This window comes from Salmo salar, chromosome 01, assembly GCF_965601325.2.
Source record: "Salmo salar chromosome 01, fSalSal1, whole genome shotgun sequence".
NCBI lineage: Eukaryota > Metazoa > Chordata > Actinopteri > Salmoniformes > Salmonidae > Salmo > Salmo salar.
In genome coordinates this window covers 34,228,539-34,251,144 of record NC_138291.1, presented here as the reverse complement: position 1 = coordinate 34,251,144, position 22,606 = coordinate 34,228,539, and the positions used below count along the sequence as shown (strand labels likewise).

General features: G+C 44.4%; 1 protein-coding gene across 2 annotated transcripts in view; it reads left to right on the top strand.

The window, feature by feature from the left end:
- dph6 (diphthamine biosynthesis 6) overlaps positions 1 to 22,606 on the top strand; it is an 86,933-nt gene that overhangs the window by 15,872 nt on the left and 48,455 nt on the right. The window contains exons 4-10 of one of the 2 annotated variants that reach the window (XM_014193806.3): positions 6,588 to 6,661; positions 7,521 to 7,639; positions 18,219 to 18,280; positions 18,539 to 18,633; positions 18,725 to 18,812; positions 20,911 to 21,052; positions 21,300 to 21,422. In XM_014193806.3, coding sequence (XP_014049281.1) covers positions 6,588 to 6,661; positions 7,521 to 7,639; positions 18,219 to 18,280; positions 18,539 to 18,633; positions 18,725 to 18,812; positions 20,911 to 21,052; positions 21,300 to 21,422 — 703 coding nt within the window. Of the gene's footprint in view, positions 1 to 6,587; positions 6,662 to 7,520; positions 7,640 to 18,218; positions 18,281 to 18,538; positions 18,634 to 18,724; positions 18,819 to 20,910; positions 21,053 to 21,299; positions 21,423 to 22,606 lie in introns of both variants that reach the window. The other variant, XM_014193795.3, reaches the window with a different exon arrangement.

The following is a 22,606-nucleotide window of genomic DNA, read 5'->3' as shown; positions in this document are numbered from 1 at the left end:
TTATCTTACCTCATTTGCACACACTTTATATATACTTTTTTTCTATTGTGTTATTGACTGTATGTTTTGTTTAATCCATGTGTAACTCTGTGTTGTTGTTTGTGTTGCACTGCTTTGCTTTATCTTGGCCAGGTCGCAGTTGTAAATGAGAACTTGTTATCAACTAGCCTACCTGGTTAAATAAAGGTGAAATACATGTTTTATAAAAATACTATATACAGGGTCAGTTCCAGTACCATATTTACAATGTGCAGGGGAGGTACTGGATCAATAGAGGTAGATATGTATGGGGTAAGGTGACTAGGCATCAGGATATATGATGAACAGGGTATCAACAGTGTATATGATGATTGTATGTGAGTGGGTGTGTAGAGTCAGTATAAATGTATGTGCATTTGTTTGTAAGTGTGTTGGAGCGTCAGTGTGCTTGATGTGTAGGGCCCTGTGACTGCATAGAGATGGTGCAAAATGAGAATAAAATACAATATTGATTTAGTCGTTTTTGACCCTGTCCTGAACCATCTGACCTATCCTGTTACAGTCCACTGCTTTACACTTTAACCCAAACTGCCATTTCTCCTCATCTCCTTCACAACCCAGAGAGCGGTGTACATAGGTCACCTAGTTAGCCTAGCTGGGGTTGTGTTGTGTAGGGAGGGAATGGTAATGATGCTGATAACACAAATAAACAGCATAGCAATTTCCCCCATCCCACTGGAAGGCTCCTGTGACTGTCACATCCTTGACCACAGAGGTGTCTGATCATACCCCTAACAAGGCCCCTGGAGGGTTGTCCCAAATTTGATTAAGCACAAATTGCTTGAACCCCACGCTTTACACCCAGACTTCCAGCGCAGCACACATTGTCATAACAGAACAGGGGCCCCCTGTGTTACCCACGTGTAGCGGAGTACGGGAGAACAATCCCATTACATTAGAACAGGCCCAGAGCAGAGCTGATATAATGGAGCCTGGGCCATTAAAACCATGTTGTGTCCAGTCACTCACTGATGGAACTATGGGGGGGGGTCCGTATGACAACAAGGACACTTCGGGGGGGGGGGGGGGGGTCCGTATGACAACAAGGACACTTCGGGGCACGTGATGGTACTGTACTATGTGCCCTTGATCAAACTGTCATTCAAGGCACTTTAATTAATTTATCAGGTCGTCTTCCTGCCTAGTCATATTATGAGGCTGGGGCAGTAACACTAACGTGCAAGAAGGCACACAAACACCGTGAGCCAGGAGAAAAGACTGACTGTGTAAATACCTGCTTCTGTATAGTATTGCAAGAATAACTGTTTTCAGCTAATCGTTCAGTGCAAAGGCGAACTTGCTTTATTGAATACCAGATATCTAGTGATTTTATGATAGTTACTATGGCTAATGGCTAATAGTCTGAATCGGAGGACACAGGCCCTTTGGATTAGGCCTAATTTAGAAAAAATCTCTCTGGAGTTTTAAGAATGTCATTAAGACTTCGTTTTGATCATCTACACAATCATTTAATGAGCGTTCTGATGTACTTAATGAATCTGTGAATGTTTAATATTTTATAGCTTCCTAATTGCCCTGTTTTCTATTAATTACTTTGGTCTATTAAATATTAATCCAGATGGAGTGATATGATGGATAACATAAAGTACCCTATTTAAAATCTAAGATGGAAATGGATGGTCTGTACAGAATCAGCTTTCACTTTGTAAGTGGTAATGCTACGTAGTTTCAATCAAGTTTCAGACTTTGCTTGTGCATTTTTTTCCTTGCATTTATATATAATTGTATTTGTATCATTGATTCTTAGTAGTAGTAGTAGTAGTGGTAGTAGCAAACGTTATTATCCCAGGGGGAAATTAGTTTTGCAGCACTATTAAACTCAAGACACTACAGACAGAATTTGGGATAAAAGTTGGTCTGTCAATATTGATGCAAAACTTGATGAATAAGAGTTCAGGAGAAGTGTTGACTCGTCAAGCATTTAGTAGAAGAAGTAGATCAACATCGTGCTACATGATAGGCTTTCCTCCGTCTTTCAGATCATATCTCTGTATCTGCGCTTAGACTATAGGCCTAGCTATGCCTATGAATACAATTGAATTACACTCGGATGGTCCAACGTATGTATATATAATTACAATGTTTATCACACACGCTACCTTGAAATAGAGTTTAAAGAGTATCATTTTTTGGGTGAATCTTCTGAGCCGTTTAGAGTTCAGCCCATCCATTTTCATGGGGGAGGTTTCCTTTAATGAATTTGACAATTAGTAACAGAAGTTAATGACTGTATGGGGCCTAGTACCCTGATGGACATATATCCAAGCCATATATATCCAAGCCATATTGTGATCCAAGCCATATATCCTAATTAAATGCTTTTAGTTTCCTGACGACTACAGCTAGACTAGACAGGCTTTTGTTTAGTCTGCCCCTGGTGGGGGTCCTTGGGGTCCTTCCGCACACCAACAGTCATGGAGAAGGAACAGAGAGCATTGTGGGAACGGTCTGAGGTAGCAATGACATGGTGTCGTAGCTAGATTTTCGGAATAAGCAGAATACCCATAGCAAAGTCTAATGTCCAATAAGTCATCTTAACTGAATGTGTATTAATTGTATTGGCTATACGTTTTGACAGTCACAATAGGTTTATTGCGTTAAAATTCCAATAGTAGGATATCTTTCTGGGAAATATGTGCTGTAATTTATAGTACCGTTATCATATATTCTCCCCACAGTCCCAATGGTAACACAATCCAAACATCCTTCAGCCAGATGTCACTTCAAGTTTTTAGCGAACATATAGTTCATGATCCATCTCACTCTTTTTCAGGTATTATCCAAGTATAAAATATTTAGTTAAATATGTCAAGCAGCATGAAATCAGAGTTTGTGTTTTTATAGTGTCATGAATACATGGAACACTTCTGCAATATCCGTCTCTGTAGATGTATGTATTCACACCAGCCTCACAATTATTCCCTCTGCCTGCTTGGCTTTCCCACAGCGGATGAGAAAGAATGTCTAGAATTTGCTCAATCCAAGTCGTTCAGTTTGTCCAGCGCAACGCTAGTCCCCTCTTATTCCTGGCAGTCTCGACGATATCTATAATGGCGGCAAAAACAAAACGTCACCCAAAAATAACTCTCCAGAGCTTTAAGTAAAGTTATTTTTTGCGTACGGTCTAGAGTTAGAGTCGGAGAGTCTACATTTAAAAAAGGGGGTGTGACAGTTTGCTCTTCTCAATGTCTAGAATGGATTGCTAAAGTGGCTATTATTGCCTATTTGTGATAATTATATCTGTGACGAAGCTAAGAGCCATGTAGTTAAAAGAAAGCCAACTTCATTGTTACTTGATGATTCAGGCCTCAGAGGGCCCACTTTTAATGTTATGTCTGCCTCTGGCTCCCTGAAGGACAGAGGGGAAAGGAGAGGCATTATACTGTGTTGTTTAATCAGGCCCTGCCAAGTTTACAGCTCAATGACCCAATCACATTGTCAACAGTTAGTTAGACACCCCTCGGAGACTGGCCTGTCCTCTACACACTTTTTCTCTTTCTCCCTCTCTCTTTCTCTCGTTCCATCTTTCTCTTTCCCTCTCTTCATCTTTCTCTCTCTCTCTCTCCCAAGCTTCGTTTGTCTCTTCAGGAACTGACATGTTTCTGAGGAAAAGGTTATCATATCATTAGAAAATAGTGAACAGCTCTGTGGCCTACGTAGAGTAATAGGACAATGGCTCCAGCCCTCTTGGCTCTGTGCAGTGCTACAATGTTATCAGTCTGGAGTAATTATTGTCACAGAACTCTGAATTTCCAGAGATTGAGTTGTATTCTACATTACATTTTACACTGACTATAGTGACTTGCTGTACTGTATGTGTTTGGGCCCATTTCACAGTGCAATGACACTCAGTATGCAGTAAAGAATCCAGCACACACATACCCTAGCCTATCCCTGTACTACCCTATCCTATCCCTGTACTACTCCCTGTGGTCCCGTGTGGCTCAGTTGGTAGAGCATGGTGTTTGCAACGCCAGGGTTGTGGGTTCGATTCCCACGGGGGACCAGTACGGGGGAAAAAAATTATGAAATGTATGCATTCACTACTGTAAGTCGCTCTGGATAAGAGCGTCTGCTAAATGACTAAAATGAAAAAATGTACTCTAGCCTATCCCTGTACTACCCTATCCCTGTACTACCCCTATCCCTGTACTACCCTATCCTATCCCTGTACTGCCCTAGCCTATCCCTGTACTGCCCTAGCCTATCCCTGTACTAGCCAATCCCTGTACTAGCCTATCCCTGTACTAGCCTATCCCTGTACTACCCTAGCCTATCCCTGTACTACCCTAGCCTATCCCTGTACTATCCTAGCCTATCCCTGTACTATCCTAGCCTATCCCTGTACTAGCCTATCCCTGTACTAGCCTATCCCTGTACTACCCTAGCCTATCCCTGTACTATCCTAGCCTATCCCTGTACTATCCTAGGCTATCCCTGTACTAGCCTATCCCTGTACTAGCCTATCCCTGTACTAGCCTATCCCTGTACTACCCTAGCCTATCCCTGTACTATCCTAGCCTATCCCTGTACTATCCTAGCCTATCCCTGTACTACCCTATCCCTGTACTAGCCTATCCCTGTACTACCCTAGCCTATCCCTGTTTGCCTGTGTGTGTTTATGTGTGCACCTCTCCCTCCTTGTCCCCTCGTTATGCCCAGGGACTGCTGTGTGTGTGTCTCTCTGTCCCAACACACACAGACAGTATATTCTTTATCTGATTAGCTGACACGTCTGTGTGGAGCTCTGTGCAGTGCAGCAGCTGAGCAGAGCAGCGTCAGGCCCAAGGCAGGGCATGGATTTCATTTAAAAAAGTATCAAAGGTTTACACGCCGCTCGCTTTAATCAGCATGTTTATCAGGCAGAGAGAAATTGCAGGAAGGACCACAGGGAGAAGAGAGGGGTTATCTTAAGGACCAGTAGCCTGGGAAATTGATAATGGCTACAAGGTAATTTACTGGCAACTTGTGCATCCCTCCACCGCGCCGCTGCCTAGGCCGGCCCCTCATTCTAATTACAGGCCATGTAATGCACTAATGAAGCTGCGGGGTGTGTGTGTGAGTCTGTGTGTGTGCTCTGTGCCAGTCTGGAGTGATAACATGAGCTTGAGATTGAATACATCTCTGGGCTGTGTGGGTGGGTGGGTGGGTGGGTGGGTGGCTGGGTGGGTGGGGAGGCCAGTGCTTGAGATTGAATACGTTGCTGGGCTGTGTGGGTGGGTGGGTGGCTGGCTGGGTGGGTGGGGAGGCCGGTGCAGCCTCTCTCCAGAGTCTGTGTGTGTGGGTGGGTGGGTGGGTGCAGCCTCTCTCCAGAGTCTTTGTGTGTGGCTGGCTGGGTGGGTGGGTGGCTGGGTGCAGCCTCTCTCCAGAGTCTGTGTGTGTGGCTGGGTGGGTGGGTGGCTGGGTGGGTGGGTGGGTGACTCTCTCCAGAGTCTGTGTGTGTGGCTGGGTGGGTGGGTGGGTGGGTGCAGCCTCTCTCCAGAGTCTGTGTGTGTGGCTGGGTGGGTGGGTGTGTGGGTGGGTGGGTGACTCTCTCCAGAGTCTGTGTGTGTGGCTGGTTGGGTGGGTGGGTGGGTGGGTGGGTGACTCTCTCCAGAGTCTGTGTGTGTGGCTGTCTCCCAAGATGAATGTGATGTGAAAAAGTGTCTGATTAATATTTGGCAGTGTGACAGCCCTATATGATGTATGTATTTCATATATTAAGTCAACGAGGTGATGCTGTGTTTTGGAGCTTGGTGTTGGTAGATGTGTGGTCTGTGGTGGGATGTTAGGGGGCAGCTCTGTTAGCAGTGACAGTCATTGAGGGTTGTCATGAGGACAACATGTCTGGAGGACACTCCTTAACTACTAACTGTTGTTTTCCAGACTGGTCTCCCTGACTCACGCAGGAGCACAGTGAGTCCTTTTGCAAACTGACTAGCTTAATACTGAACTGGGTCAGTTCTGTCTCGTGCGTGTGTGTGTGCGTGCGTGCTCAGTTCTGCCCTATGTAACGGTCTCTGACCTTGCAGTGTGGTCGGACAGTTCCATGTCCAGTTCACACAAAGCTACTGATAAGAAGCAGACTGGTTCTGCTGCTCCAGTGTTAGTGTTGTTGTTCTGATGCTCCGGCTCCAGCCAGGCCCAGCCAGCCAGGCCCAGACAGGACGAGGAGTTCACCCCCCTCACTAGGGGATGTGTGCAGGGCCAGGAAAGCCTTGATATGACCATCATGTAAACATCCCCACCTATCTGATGGAGGGAAAGAACACTGTTTTCTCAGAGTGTTTGTGTGTGAGTGTGTGTGCGTGCATGCATCTCTCTCTCTCCGGGCTCGTGCGCGTGTTCATAGACATCGTTCTCTCACAGTGTCCTCTCTTTTTGTTCTTCAAGTGATATTTAGATGGTTATGTGGCCTTTTGGCCCAATTAGATCATCACCAGACGCTAATATGATGGAACAGGAAACCGTTGTGATGTGAGAGTTTAAAGTATAGAAAGTTTCCTAAAGGAAGATTTTCCTCCTCCTTCCCTCTCTTCTCTTCACAGGAAATGGAGGATGTCGAGGCTGTGTCTGTAGGGGCCATTCTTTCAGACTACCAAAGAGTACGAGTGGAAAATGTGTAAGTAGAACAAGTGTGTGTACACACACACACAAACAAACACACACAACTACATGCCTGAGAGACACTGTATTCCACACAAAGATGATGTACATATGTTTACTCCATGATGTTCAGTCTAGCTGTATTGTTATGGTACAGTTGTATTACCAGAATGGCCAATGGCTTACTTACGTAATGGGAAACAATGTATTGTTATACACGACATCAGAAAGGACACGTCACTTTTTTATCTATACAGTAGGACATTGGATACAGGTGAAAGGGTTTCTATGATAGTACCTTAGGGAGAGGCCTAGCATGGGCCTCTCTCTCGCTCTCCCTCTCTCTCCCCCTCCCTCTGTCACTGTGGTAAGGTACATTCCAGCACAAGCCTCTCTCGTCTTGTGTTCCCAACACAACCACAGAGCTCTCAGCTTATGAACAAATCCTGCTGTCAGTCATGTATTGTTTCAGCCACTCACACACACACTCTTTCCCTCACATACACACTCACCGCAGGCGTTCTCTGAGACAAAGACATGTACGCCCAAGAGTTTCGGCTCCAGTTACCGCCACTCAGCCTATGTGAGTGTGTTGTGTATGTGTGTGTGCGTGCGTGAGTGTGACACAGACAGTTATAGTGTAAAGGTGCCATTTTAAGATAATTACCCCTCTTTAATTCCCCCTTTTTCTGCTGAATCTGTTGAACAAAGCCACTAGCACCAGAGACGGCTCAGAGTGTGTTCCATCTGAGCCTTGGTGTGGCAGCCTGCCCACAAAACTAGTGAAAGTGCCCGACGCACTTTGAAGGCGTTGTGATCCTGGTAATTTTTCATTCTGACCCCTCCCTCCCTCCCTCCCTCACCTGTTCTCCCAGGTGTGTGCGACTGGGTCTGCAGCCACTGGCCTACCTGTGGCGCCGTGACCAGGCAACCCTGCTCTCCGAGATGATATCGTGTGACCTCCAGGCCCTCCTCATCAAAGTGGCCGCCTTCGGTGTGTCTCTCTCTTTCTCTCGTCCTCTCTCTTTCTCTCTCTTTCATCAGGGCAGCGGGTGAGCAGTCCAACACCGCCCTTCTCTCATTGCCGACTTAGTGCTCGCTCTTTTCCCAGTCCAAAAGGTACAGGTTAAGTAGGAGAGTTTGTTAGAGGCGGGTGAGGAGAGTTTGAGATTGAGAGCGGGGAGGGAACGGGAGGTGGAGGGTTTGTGTTACCAAAGAGAGAAAGAGAGAGTAATGTGCAATGTTCCGAATCATCAATCTGTGGTTTTTAGCAGCAATGTTGAGACTTGTGCCAGGGGGCAAAGGCAGCAGAGTGGAAAAGAATATGAATAGAAAGATAAGAAGCAGAAGGGAGGAGGAGTGGGGGGGGGGGATCTTGGCAGTTGAGCAACTGTACAGGTGATTGCACAGCGCATTAATGAAACCTGTCAATAACACCGCGCAGGCGTCCCTATTGTGGTGGGAGGCCAGTGTTGCGTACCTCACACCTTTTGCATACCTCATAACTTATGGGCCATAAAGAGTAGATTAGAATCTAGTATATATCTAATTTAAGCTCCGGCACAAAGGGAAAAGGTTAACGTATCGTCACCTAGGTTTGTCTTCTTGGCCACTGTGGAGCCTGGGGGATAGAAGGATTGGTTTGCGGAATAAGAGAGAAAAGTGTTTTTTTCTTTCTCTTCAGTGTGCTACCTGTATCTACTTGACAGTTGAGTTGGATCCCTTTGATAGTGAAAGTGATAAATTATAATAATGTGGCACATGGTTATTTTTACTTTGAAACGGACTCGTGGTGATAGATCATTATGGAGACACTGTTTACATGCTCTTAAGTGCTTGTTGTCGCCTTCAGGAGCAATCAGTTGAAAGGGGTGCCAGCCAGACTGATGACCTAGTGAACTGAATGTCGTGACATGTTCAGGTTTCTAGATGTCTCTCAACACCATTGAAATGGTCACTGTTGGAATGTAGTTCATCATTTACCTGCATTATTAGTCTTCGTATCTATGACTATTTCTCATTTTTTGAAGTTTGACTGTTTGAAGTGTTATTAGTCTTTTTTTCCCCTGTTCAAACTTGAATCTTTCACTTTTTAAGGAGAGAGATAATTGCAAGAATCCAATTCTGAGCCTGTTATAATTTTACTGACAAGATCATTGTGTTCTAGCATCTTCGTAAAGTAAACGTATTATCATTATGTTCTTTCTCCACGTGAAGTCCCTTTATCTAGCTTTATCTAACACATGCTTTTGACTTGTGTATTCCACTTGGGTTACTTCTTCTCCCTTTGATGTCAATGATCACACTGTCCTTTCTTCCACCCTGTTTGAACGCAATGAACCCAGAGAATGTTAGAGAGGATGGTAATTATGCTAATGCAGGGCTTTTTAAAACAACGTCATCTTCATTTGGTCGCCGAGACAAAGCCTCTTTGTGTCTGGCCCAGGAATGCTGCTCTGCTGTATGCTGCTGCTCTCTGCTATCGCCCCAGCATCGCTAGTCCCTTCAAATTACCGCCCAAAGTCATTCACAGCCAGAGAAAACACCTCACCTTAAAAGCTTAAGACCACCAGTGGCCAGGCCACCGTACCGCCAAGCTTTCATCCCCTTCTGTTAACACATAGGCTACTCCTCTAAAAGAAAAAAGAAAATTCCACACATTCATTTTGTGAGTGTGTGTTTGTTTGTGTGTATTTAGTGTTTTGGCTACAGGTAGAAGGGGATGATGTTATCGTGGTCCCTGACTCCTCACCTGTCCCGAGGCAGGGGTAATTAGAAATGAGAGAATTTAATGGGGCCGCGAGCGCCTCGGGCCCTTTTAAGGCACCACTCAAATAATTGCAGCTTTGGTTCGAAGCAGGTCTGAGCAGCGAGGTGTGCTGTTTGGGGGGGTATTGGGTGACAGATGGGTGTACCTGAGGGGATGAGGTAGGGGGCGAGGGGGATTTTCCTTCGCAGACCTCAGGAAGAGATAATAACAGCTCTCTCAGGGTTAAAGGTCAAAGCCACATCTGAAATGACAGAATGCTGCGATGTTAGAGATGCTTTTGGTTCATCTGGCACTGTCTGCAAGATAGGTTTTTCTTTGGGGGGGATGAAGGGATAGATACTGGGTGGAAGTTTCAGTGTAATATTCCTTCATTGCCTACTTGGAGAGACAGGTGAAAAATGTATGGTAAACCGCATTTCCTACTGCTTTTGCTTTTTGGGGGGAAGGGAAGAGATTTTGAAGGTGACAAATCCCTATTGTCAAAAGACAGCTGTCCAAAAACTGGATGATCCTGTAAATGAATTCTCAGGAAGCGCTTATTTTCATACTGACTTTACCCTAATCCACAGTTGGAGAGAAAAGAGAGAAAGAACAGACAGAACAAGATTATTGTCAGATTTCTGTCTCCTGATATCCTATGTAGTGAAGGCTATTGCATGTCTTAAGATATTGAGCACAGCAGAATATTATAAAGCCAAATTAAAATTTCTCTGTAAATGTGTATTAGATGATCATTAAGTTTTACCTGAGTTGGGTCCTCAATGTTTTCACATACAGCACACCCGCTCTCTTCTTAGCAAGTGATAATTGGCAATTCCAAATGCCAGTATTAAATATTAATGTAATTAGTTAGCTGATTGATTAGTGTTGGTGTGTGTGGGTGCACATGCGGGTTCAGCATTCTCTGCAGCGGCTAATTGCTCTGCAGCTTTAGCGATAATTGCCATTTTTGAAATCAAGGTTTCTCCGTCGGAAACCTTTTATCACATTGTGAGCTGAGCTCTACCCTTTGCGCTGGGCCTTCCTTTGTGTTATGAAAAAATAAAACATGGACTGATTTGCATTCACTGAAGACCATAGTGTAGCTACAGTTTAAAACCATGGACTAATTTAGTTCTTTCAGAAGACCATACTGTAGCTCCAGTTTAAAACCATGGACTAATTTAGTTCTTTCAGAAGACCATACTGTAGCTCCAGTTTAAAACCATGGACTAATTTAGTTCTTTCAGAAGACCATACTGTAGCTCCAGTTTAAAACCATGGACTAATTTAGTTCTTTCAGAAGACCATACTGTAGCTCCAGTTTAAAACCACGGACTAATTTAGTTCTTTCAGAAGACCATACTGTAGCTCCAGTTTAAAACCATGGACTAATTTAGTTCTTTCAGAAGACCATACTGTAGCTCCAGTTTAAAACCATGGACTAATTTAGTTCTTTCAGAAGACCATACTGTAGCTCCAGTTTAAAACCATGGACTAATTTAGTTCTTTCAGAAGACCATACTGTAGCTCCAGTTTAAAACCCTGGACTAATTTAGTTCTTTCAGAAGTCTTAATGGTTGGTTTAGTTTTGTTTGACAACAATTGTCTATTTGAAATGCGATGTTGTCTTGTCTACTGTCAGAAACACCAAACTTCTTTGAAGGCAGAGGAATAGATATGTTTTCTTCTGAAAGTCAAGTCAGCTTCCATTGTCCTTTCAATGGCCGGGGCCAAATTAGCCTTGAAAGGCAAGCAGTGCTATAATTTGCTGTTGACATTTGATGTACCACTGACAGTAAAGCATTGTGATGAAAACAATTAAAGCAACTTTAACACAGTGACAGTAAACGCTAAACCGTCAGCCTCAGGTTGCACAGCTTAACCTTGACTCGGGTCACAGACCCCCATCCACCCCTCCTTTCCTCCATCACGTTTGGATGGAAAGTTGCTAACAACAGAAAGACAAAAGAAAGTGGAGGATTAGTCATTTAGGCTTGACATGCCAAGTAACAAGACTCTTTTTTTTACCTGACCTTGTGGGGCCAGTTCAGTCATATAAATCTCTGTCAACAATGTTATTAGTTTAGTGTACGTTTCAATGATCAACTGTTTTGGCCCAGCTCGCCACAATGAACTGAAACAGCAATATTTGATATCAAATCAAACTTTATTTGTCACATGCGCCGAATACAACAAGTGTAGACCTTACCGTAAAATGCTTACTTACAAGCCCTTAACCAACAGTGCAGTTCAAGAAGAGTTAAGAAAATATTTACCAAATAAACTAATGTAAAAAAGAATAAAAAGTTACACAATAAAATAACAATACAGAGGCTATATACAGGGGGTACCGGTACCGAGTCAGTGTGTGGGGTTACAGGTTAGTTAAGGTAATTTGTACATGTAGGTAGGGGTGAAGTGACTATGCATAGATAATAAACAGCTCGTAGCAGCAGTGTACAAAACAAATGGGGGGAGTCAATGTAAATAGTCCATTTTGCTGCTAGAATGTATACATCAAGACTAAGAGTCAACCAAGAGGCACCTATTGGAGTCAAAAAATACAAAAGTAAAGATGGAATTCCATTCTGTATCATTGATACCTCCTCTTTAATGTCAGTTATTGTCTTTTTCTAAAAGTCAGGGACAACATCTGTGTAAACCTTGCAATATACATTGGATAAGGTTTTAATTGCCCACAATATCTTTTTATTTAAATGTGTTGGATATAACAGATTCCATCTTTGAGGTGGGTGCTGCTCTATTCACCCTGCCTATTATTCCTCTCAGAGACATTGAATTTCAGATAAGAGCTTGGACGCATTTCACATATAACCTCAATCTTATCATCTTTTGTTTGTGGCAGCATCCCTCCCTCTCTCCTCCCTTTTTTTTCTCTTTCTCTCTCCCCCTGTAAGATGAGGTGATACTGAACAGCTATTGTTTTCACTAAGGTCTTTGAGAGCGTTGTTCAAAGGCTTGACGCGGCTCACCTTCTAGCGGGAGATGCTTATTTCATGCATTTAAAGCTAAAATGTTTCACATCCTGAATCCAATTTTCTCTCTCTTTTCTCTCTGAAGGCAGGGATTAAAGCCAAGCTGTCAGTCGGCAGACATGCCAGATCTTAAGACGACTCATGGATGGCTGCGATACTCGGCTCTGGCATTGGCAGTATCTAGAATCTCTCTCCCAGGTTTTAATTTAGCATTAGGTGCAATGTAGCAGAGTGCCAAGGACACTGAGCAGGAGAGCACAACTAGTTTAAATTAAGAAGGTAACTCATGCTGTAGGTTTACATTAATCATTTGATGAAGGGTGCTTAGGCTTTTTCCAGTGGGTAAAAAGTATACACAAGGTTTTGCTGTTGAAATAATTGGCTGTGACTGTATAGGTCTGAGAGAGACTCCACAAGCAGAGTTCAGTAAAGAGTGAGAACCCCTTTTCTGTTAACACTGCCTTTTTTTCAAACATGTTGTTTCAAAGATCAGTCTATTATGCATCATTTCAAATGTTTTCGTTGAAGTTGTCTAATAAGCAGGTAGTAATGGATATGATGGTGTCCTTTCCATACTATTTTTTGTGTACAGCATAACCATCAATACACTTACAGAACACACATTTTTATACAGTATTTGCAAAGTTTTACATGTCACTATGATAGTCTTGAACATATTACTGACGTGATTGTTCAAATAGGGCAAAACCTCTCTTTTTCCACACTAATTTCAAGCTTTGGCAGAGTAATTTTGTGAACACTGTACCCCTTAAAACGCGTTTCCTCATTACTCCACTCTCTACTTTGAAAAGTTCACTGAATTTAATTGCGGTTTTATGGGATAATACGGGATAAAAAGCCTTTTAAGGGCCAGCTATTCCTTTTGTCTCCCAGGAAAGCTTCTCTCTCTTAAAGTGCGGCCAACCTGTCTCTGGCGGCAGACAAATGGCAGCTTCTAGTGGGCTTATTTGGGTTTAATGTGGCATAATGAGGTTATGTAATTGGGTTTAGGTCAGGTTGTAAAACAGGTTGAGAGGAGATGGGGATGTGAAGACCATGTAAATGAGTGCAGTGTTAAGATTGCTGGATGAAGCTAACAGTAACAATGTGGTGGGCTGGGTTCACAGTACGTAGCCACTGAGTGACACTCACAAAACGTGTCCAGTATGGATTCAGTTAGGCCTATCTTATGGTTCAGCAAGTAGAAGATAAACAGATTTCTGTTGCCATTATTCATTCATTGGGGGAATTTCATGAAAATGAAACTACTTTTATGTCATTGGAAGATTGGCATCACAAGTCTGAATAGTTATATACTGTATGGTATATTTTCACGTATTCCTGTCACGCACATCTCTATGCGCTTGCCACCTCCCTCCCTGTAAATATCAAATCATGTATCATATATTATTTAAGGCTAGGCAAAGTTAATGAACACATTAAAAAAGCGACATCCCCTCAGCAATTTGAAGCCAATCATTAAAATTTGTTAAAAGGCATGACTAATTAAAAAGGATATTTAAATGGGATTGAATTTTAATGCTTTTTCTCTTATTACCTTTGTGCGGGGTTAAGATGAGAGGGTGACGAGATTAGATATTCTCATACTAATTAAGGCCACAGCTCCCCTGGGTGGAGAACAAGGGCCTGGCTCATTCTCTCCTTCCATCCCTCCCCCCAGAACTTCTCTCGCTCCTTCACATCGCCGCGCCATTGGAGGCTTGGGAGGCCTAGTTGAGGCTTAAGTTGAAACCCACTTTGGGATGCTGCATGCCCCTCCTCAGAGCTACCGTGGAATCTAACCTTGACCTTTTGAGGTTGTCAGGACAAGAAGAGAATATAGTTTCTCATGTTATGATTAACTTTTGCCTTCTAATTGCATAGAAACTTGTAAATGAGCAGGATTAAATACATTTGAATAGGATAATGAATGTTCAGAGGTTTAAATCGGAACAGAATACTGTGGTGTTTGTTGTGTTGGCGCGTATGTCAAAATAGCGTATCAGTTTGTTATACTGCAGGTAATTACTTGTTTGTTAATGTGTCAGACTATGTATGAAAAGCCACACTGAGAAGACATTGGATATGGGTGATACTAAGTGAGCCACCAAAAAGCCTCTCAGTCACATGAAGCTGAACATAGCCTTGCTAATCTTGTCTATGGTAGTCTCCATGGCTAGCTAGATAGGCTAGCTAGATTGGATTGGCTGAGGCTCTAGCATGAACAGGAAACCACATTAGGATAATTTATATGAAGCCTCTTTGGTCATGGTGTTCACCTGGTTTCACCTTTACTCCCATCTGTTGTTTAGCTGTTTGTCTTTGTTGTGTCTGCTGAGTTACATGCTGTCTTATTGGCTGTTTGTCTTTGTTGAGTCTGCTGAGTTACATGCTGTCTCATTGGCTGTTTGTCTTTGTTGTGTCTGCTGAGTTACATGCTGTCTCATTGGCTATTTGTCTTTGTTGTGTCTGCTGAGTTACATGCTGTCTCATTGGCTGTTTGAGGTTAAGAGCAAGTAGGGTCACCTGGGGTGATACCATAAGTAGCTTGTTTGTTTACTTGAGGATCAGAGTTGTTTATTCTCAGGAGATATCGTGTGACCTCATCGGCCTCCTCATCAAAGAGCTAAAGGTCGGAAAGGAGGCTTCATCAGGAACAGGTGTCAGAAAAGGTTTGACAGGTGGATGCCGGATTTTGTGTCACGCAGAGAGTAAAACCATAGACACTTAGATAGAGGGGAACACAGACTGTTAGTGCCCTTAATGCACAAGTACTGCAACTTAATTGACATGCTAAGCCGTTAATACAGCCATGGTGGCTATTACTGGCTAATGTTGGAACCGCTAAGAATTCAAATCAAATCTAAGTTTATTTGTCACGTGCGCCGAATACAACAGGTCTAGACCTTACAGTGAAATGCTTACTTACAGGCTCTAACCAATAGTGCGAAAAGAAGGTGTGTGTGTGTAGGTAAGTAAAGAAATAGAACAACAGTAAAAAGACATTTGAAAATAAGAGTAGCAAGGCTATATACAGACACCGGTTAGTCAGGCTTATTGAGGTAGTATGTATATGTAGGTATGGTTAAAGTGACTATGCATATACGATGAACAGAGAGTAGCAGTAGTGTAAAAAGAGGGGTTGGCGGGTGGTGGGACACAATGCAGATAGCCCGGTTAGCCAATGTGCGGGAGCACTGGTTGGTCGGGCCAATTGCGGTAGTATGTACATGAATGTATAGTTAAAGTGACTATGCATATAAGATGAACAGAGAGTAGCAGCAGCATAAAAGAGGGGTTGGGTGGGTGGGCACACAATGCAAATAGTCCAGGTAACCATTTGGTTACCTGTTCAGGAGTGTTATGGCTTGGGGGTAAAAACTGTTGAGAAGCCTTTTTGTCCTAGACGTGGCACTCCGGTACCGCTTGCCATGCGGTAGTAAAGAGAACAGTCTATGACTGGGGTGGCTGGGGTCTTTGACAATTTTTAGGGCCTTCTTCTGACACCGCCTGGTATATAGGTCCTAGATGGCAGGCAGCTTAGCCCCAGTGATGTACTGGGCCGTACGCACTACCCTCTGAAGTGCCTTGCGGTCGGAGGCCGAGCAATTGCCGTACCAGGCAGTGATGCAACCGGTCAGGATGCTCTCGATGTTGCAGCTGTAGAACCTTTTGAGGATTTCAGGACCCATGCCAAATCTTTTTAGTTTCCTGAGGGGGAATAGGTTTTGTCGTGCCCTCTTCACGACTGTCTTGGTGTGTTTGGACCATTCTAGTTTGTTGTTGATGTGGACACCAAGGAACTTGAAGCTCTCAACCTGCTCCACTACAGCCCCGTCGATGTGAATGGGGACGTGCTCAGTGCTCCTTTTCCTGTAGTCCACAATCATCTCCTTAGTCTTGGTTACGTTGAGGGATAGGTTGTTATTCTGTCACCACCTGGCCAGGTCTCTGACCTCCTCCCTATAGGCTGTCTCGTCATTGTCGGTGATCAGGCCTACCACTGTTGTTTCATCTGCAAACTTAATGATGGTGTTGGAGTCATGCCTGGCCATGCAGTCGTGGGTGAACAGGGAGTACAGGAGGGGACTGAGCACGCACCCCTGGGGAGCTCCAGTGTTGAGGATCAACGTGTTCAGATGTGTTGCTACTTACCCTCACCACCTGGGGGCGGCCCGTCAGGAAGTCCAGGATCCAGTTGCAGAGGTAAGTATTTAGTCCCAGGTTCCTTAGCTTAGTGATGAGCTTTGAGGGTACTATGGTGTTGAACGCTGAGCTGTAGTCAATGAATAGCATTCTCACATAATTATTCCTTTTGTCCAGGTGGGAAAGGGCCGTGTGGAGTGCAATAGAGATTGCGTCATCTGTGGATCTGTTTGGGCGGTATGCAAATTGGAGTGGGTCTAGGGTTTCTGGGATAATGGTGTTGATGTGAGCCATTACCAGCCTTTCAAAGCACTTCATGGCTACGGACGTGAGTGCTACGGGTCTAGTCATTTAGGCAGGTTGCCTTTGTGTTCTTGGGCACAGGGACTATGGTGGTCTGCTTGAAGCATGTTGGTATTACAGACTCAATCAGGAACATGTTGAAAATGTCAGTGAAGACACCTGCCAGTTGGTCAGCACATGCCCAGAGCACACGTCCTTGTAATCCGTCTGGCCCCGCAGCCTTGTGTATGTTGACCTGTTTAAAGGTTTACTCATGTCGGCTGCTGAGAGCGGGGTCACACAGTTGTCCGGAACAGCTGATGCTCTCATGCATGCCTCAGTGTTGCTTGCTTTGAAACAAGCATAGAAGTGATTTAGCTTGTCTAGTAGGCTCGTGTCACTGGGCAGCTCGCGGCTGTGCTTCCCTTTGTAGTCTGTAATAGTTTGCAAGCCCTGCCACATCCGACGAGCATCGGAGCCGGTGTAGTATGATTCAACCTTAGCCCTGTATTGACGCTTTGCCTGTTTGATGGTTCGTCGCAGGGCATAGCGGGATTTCTTGTAAGCTTCCGGGTTAGAGTCCCGCACCTTGAAAGCGGCAGCTCTACCCTTTAGCTCAGTGCGAATGTTGCCTGTAATCCATGGCTTCTGATTGGGGTATGTACGTACAGTCCCTGTGGGGACGACGTCCTCAATGCACTTATTGATAAAGCCAGTGACTGATGTGGCGTATTCCTCAATGTCATCGGAAGAATCCCGGAACATGTTCCAGTCTGTGATAGCAAAACAGTCCTGTAGTTGAGTGACTGCCTGGCTTATACATTCAAAGGTGGGGTCTTTTTGTTCTCTAAGCTTTGATCTGAAGTAAAATGAGGACGAAGAAACTGAAGTAAGAGGTAATGGTGTTCTTGGAATGTGGCACTGGTAGGTACTGGCTGGGTAAACAGACATAGCACTCTTCCTCCTCTCCTAGTCCTGTTTTTCTCTCTGCTGCCCCACACAAAGCTGAGGGCCTGTGAGTCACTTCCATGCACCGTGTAAGGGGAAGGAGAGTGGGAAGGCCAATAAACAGGATCTCTCTCTCCCTTTCTCTCCCTTTCTCTCGCTTTCTCTCCCTTTCTCTCCCTCTCTCAGAGTTTAGGTTATCAAAGGGAACCAGATGAGGGGTGCTTCTCTCTTTTCGTCCCGCTGAGACTGAAAACTGTTACCCTTACCCGGAGAGATCTGTGTACACTACTTGCAAAGTCAAATAAATAGATCCAGTGTGGAGGTTTACGTGTGTGTCTGTGTGACTGCCCGTAAAGCATCAGCGCCTGTCATCTTCAATCACTGTTCTCTGTCCCTGACCAGGCCTCCCTCTCTCTCTTCTGTGTGTGCGTGCGCGTGTGTGCGTGTAGGGCTGGATCCTGAGAAACACTTGGGGAAACCTCTGGCTGACATGGAGCCCTATCTAACTCAGGTCAGAGCATTACCTCACCAAGCTGGATCTGGCTTTGTTATATACTTATGTCACCCTGAATGAACTCACTAAAGAGTAGCCTGCTTTCAGACTGTTACTGCTTTCTTAGCATCATTGAGTTTAATCTAAAGACTCAATATATGACCAACGGTGATGTTTTGGCTAGTGTTTCAAACATTTAGATTTAGAGTAAAGTGATGGCTTTTAGGCTGGATCATAAAATGAAATGATTATGAACATATTGTTTTTGTTGGACAGCTTTCTGAGAAGTATGGAGTCCATGTCTGTGGAGAAGGGGGCGAGTACGAGACATTTACTCTCGATTGTCCTCTGTTCAAGAAGAGACTTGTTATGTAAGTCCAGCATTGAAAGTTGTATCTTTCTTGAAATTAATGTACAGACAAAAAAGTATATACTAATAATAGTTTTTTCATCTTTCTGCAGTGATGCTATGGAGACAGTGATCCACTCTGCAGATGCCTTTGCTCCGGTTGGCTACCTGCACTTCAGCATGATGCACACAGAGGACAAGGTGAATGTAAGTCTTCCTTCTTGCAGAGTTAGACTATTTTTGTGTCAGCGTTTAGTGGTTTCAGTTGAAGATGTAAATGCAATTCAATGTTTTACTTTATAATATTAAGGATATTAACATAAATAAATGTCTTGCACACCATTGATACAGAAGTCACTCAGTAAACAGAATAAATAGAATTGAACAGTCCCTAATAGTTGCTTTTTTGATACGTGATAAGGAAGGGAATGCACTTTGGGGCAGGGGAGAGATCAGCCTCTAGAGGGTCTCCCTCCCATCTCTCCACTGCTCTCTCCTCTAGCCCCACATGGCCTACTTTGACATCTGCAATATTCACTCCTGCCTGAAACTAGGCCTGGCTTAATAAACATGTCTGCTCAAATTAAGGCATTTAGGATTCAGGTAGCTGGTTAAGCGGATACGGTGGGGGGATAGAGGGGTGGGGGGATGGAGCGGAGTAAAGAATGGTGGAGATGAGTACAGGTGGGGGGATAAAAGCATAGGGATAATGCCCTGGCTCCTAGTGTGAGAGAGATTATCTGGATCCCACAGTTTGCACATTGACTGTATGTACCCATGCAACACATTGGATTGACTCATGTCACTTTTCCCGTTGCAACATGTTCTCATTGGTTTCCTCCTGGCTGCCTCTGGTCTAGTAGGGTAGAAGAGGACTAACAAGTGTATGTATCCTTAGATTTGGTCAACTTAAGTCTACACAGTTAACTATGATGTCAGATAAGGTTGTGTGTAACACAACAGCCCCTCCGTTTAACAGTATTACAGTGGTCTGGTCTGGTCCCACTAATTATCTTAGCGGATTGGAGGCTACAACCAGTGAGTAAGAGAGAGACGGGGAAACTAAATAAAAGCAACAAGCTTAGTAAACAACAGCATCTGGGTCAGTTACTCTATGCATTGTGATTGTAGTAAAGAAAACCATTAAAGAGTGGTGAGAGAAAGAGCCAACTTGGAACAAAGAGGATGAGAGTTTTTATCTAGTATTTGATAGGGGAGCTGTGCTAGCTGCGTTCATTTGTGTGTATGTTTGTGTGTGAGGGGGTACACAGGGGTTTCACAGGGGTCACACGGGTGGGAGCGGCCCCTAGCAGGCCAGTGCTCCAGGGTATGGTTTTTCTGTGTGTTATTATGGACAGAAATCATACCCTTCAACCCCGGTGACCCTCCAGCTTCCATTCTCCATACCTACAGCTATGTATTTTCTACCCCCACACACATCCCCACAACCCCCCTGGGTCGCTGTTTGGGGGAAGAGCAGGGAGATTCCCTGGGCCTGGGATTCAGGGGAGAGGAGAACCTGCCCTCATGCTGCAGTCCAAAGCTCTTTCCATCAGGGTGACAGATCAGCCCTGACACCAGCACTAGAGGACTGGAGGAGACGACACTGGGGCGGGCGGTGGGCAACACAGGGGGTAGGGACATCACGACCCTCCGTCATTTGCCCCTCAGTTTTTCCCTCCCTGTGTAGGCAGCAACCAAGAGGGGCTGCAGTATAATTAATGTGATTATCATATGGCCAAATGCAGCTGACAGCAGGAAGGTGGGGGTGAAGGGGGAGGGGGGATTAGTTGTTAAGAACATTTGAAATATCTATTTAAATGTTTTACGCCCTGGTGGAATTTGGCAGGTAATATGTACGCCGTTGAGAATGCTAATGTTTTTTTAGTTTTTTTAAGAAGAGGGTATGGAGGCAAAGTTCTAAATAAACAAATGAATAAAACACCAGTGTGGTGAAATCCAAAGCGTGTCAAAGCAAAGCTAGGAGTCAAGAAGAGTGACAGCCGGCATGATTGAATTTACAGTATCAGAAAATGCAACCGCCTGCCGCCCCTCCCTGCTTGGTGTAATTCATGAATATGTTAGCATGTTGTTTCATATTCATTCACCTTGAAGTTATTTGTGGCTAGGCCCTCGTCAGAAACGTAGTGACATACATAGCCTAGCCTGTGTAGTGGCGGCTTATTGAAAAAACGAATTGTTCTCTGTTTGGTTGTTTGCGCTGGTTGTGTGTAGTTATGTGATTTTTGGGGCTGTTTCTGTTTGGCTTGATGTATCCCCTGCTGGTGTTTTACTGCAGGGCGCGGTGGCGAGTGTTTTGCCCCTCGGTAGTTGTCCTTGCCAGAGTGTCATTGAAAAGATGACTGAGGAGGCTGATCAAGCTGAAGACATCCAGGAAGAATTTACATCAAATGGCGACCTTGGTTGTCATCGGGGCCGTGGTGAGGCGTGTGTGTGCGTGCGTGCGTGTGTGCTCTGTGTCATGTGGCCAGTGTCATTATGCTAGCACTTTTGAGTGATCACTTGACAAGAGCTGTTGTTCTAAGAACATACATTTATGACTGTTTAGGAATTACATTTTTTGTTACTGTCCATTTCTGAATGAATTATTACTTAGCTGTCGTATACATATGATTTTTGCTGTTAAAAATACTCTTCATATCTTCTAAAACATATCTCTCCCTCCAGACTTCCCGTCCTGCTCACCTAAAAGCTCCAGGGGCTACCAGTGGATCTCAGGCATCACCGGGCTTCACAGCCCAGACCCAGGGATCCAGAGCCAGACCAATACAGCATTCACTCTGCTGCAAGGTGCAGTTCAGTACAGCAAAACAGGGGGGAGTATACTGACTGCAACCTAGTTTGTCACTCTGATGCTGCAAACTAGTGCATCACAAGTTCAAAAAACAGACTTGTAAAACGTTCCCAAGGCTACTTGAAAATTCTTTAGGTTCTCAGGAAGTCTAGTAATAAGTCACAAACTCAGACTAACGCCCTAACCCTAAATAATCTATGTTCGCTTCGATCAAATAAACATTTAGAACTATTGAGGGAAGAGGAGGTTCGGGACTGCTTTTACTAGAGGTGATATCAGGAATATAGAATATATTAAGTGGTTGGTGCTTGGGAGTATTGGAGTGGTTACCAGCACTCTGTAACCCCTTTGCAAGGTTTAACCCTCAAACCAGACAATTGAGAAAATCGGAGGGGAAAAACTCCTTTGTTCCCAGGACACCTTTCTTTCTCCTTGTTGTGTTAGCAAAATGCACTTGAAGAGGTGCGGCAGGCTGGGCCTGAGCAAAAAGCAGGGGAGAGATCAGCTCTTTATTCCCAAATGCTCTTTTTAAGTTTGGGAGGCAAAGCTTTAAAGAGGCCCACGTGTAAGCTGCTTTGTCCATCACAGGGACGGAATTGCAAGCGCACCACACGAGGACAGACACTTTAAATGAACCCAGAGCGGAGGACACCCTGCTCCTCTTCAAACAGACACTCGCTCTCACACACTTACACAGGCTTGCTGTGTGGGTTAGCTCTTTTTCACCCCGCAGAACTTTTTCTAAAAGTGCACACTTTAATAGTGCATCTGAATTGGGGGGGGGGGAGAAAAAGGGTAGAAAGATGAAAAGCATATTTAATCGTGGTACGCGGCTGAACAGCCTTCACAGCGCAGAGACAATATTAAAGGAGTTAATATTTAATGGAGAACCTCTTTGTATGAGGGCGAAGTGTGTGAAGTACTCTGAGATGCCAGCGTCGGCAAAGGAAAACAAACTTGATGCCAGATCATATTATAAGGGGGAGAAAGGCCTTGCTTCAAGCCCCCTGTCTTGCCTTCCCTGTGCTCTTCAAGGGAGCTGAGCTATGTACAATGCATGGGATGAAAAAAACCATGACTCTCAGAACTATGTCAAGGTAAACATAGCTCAATGTGCATTCCCAAGTGTCACCACAACCATTTAGCAACCTAAACAGGTTGTGTTCTCCCTATAATGACA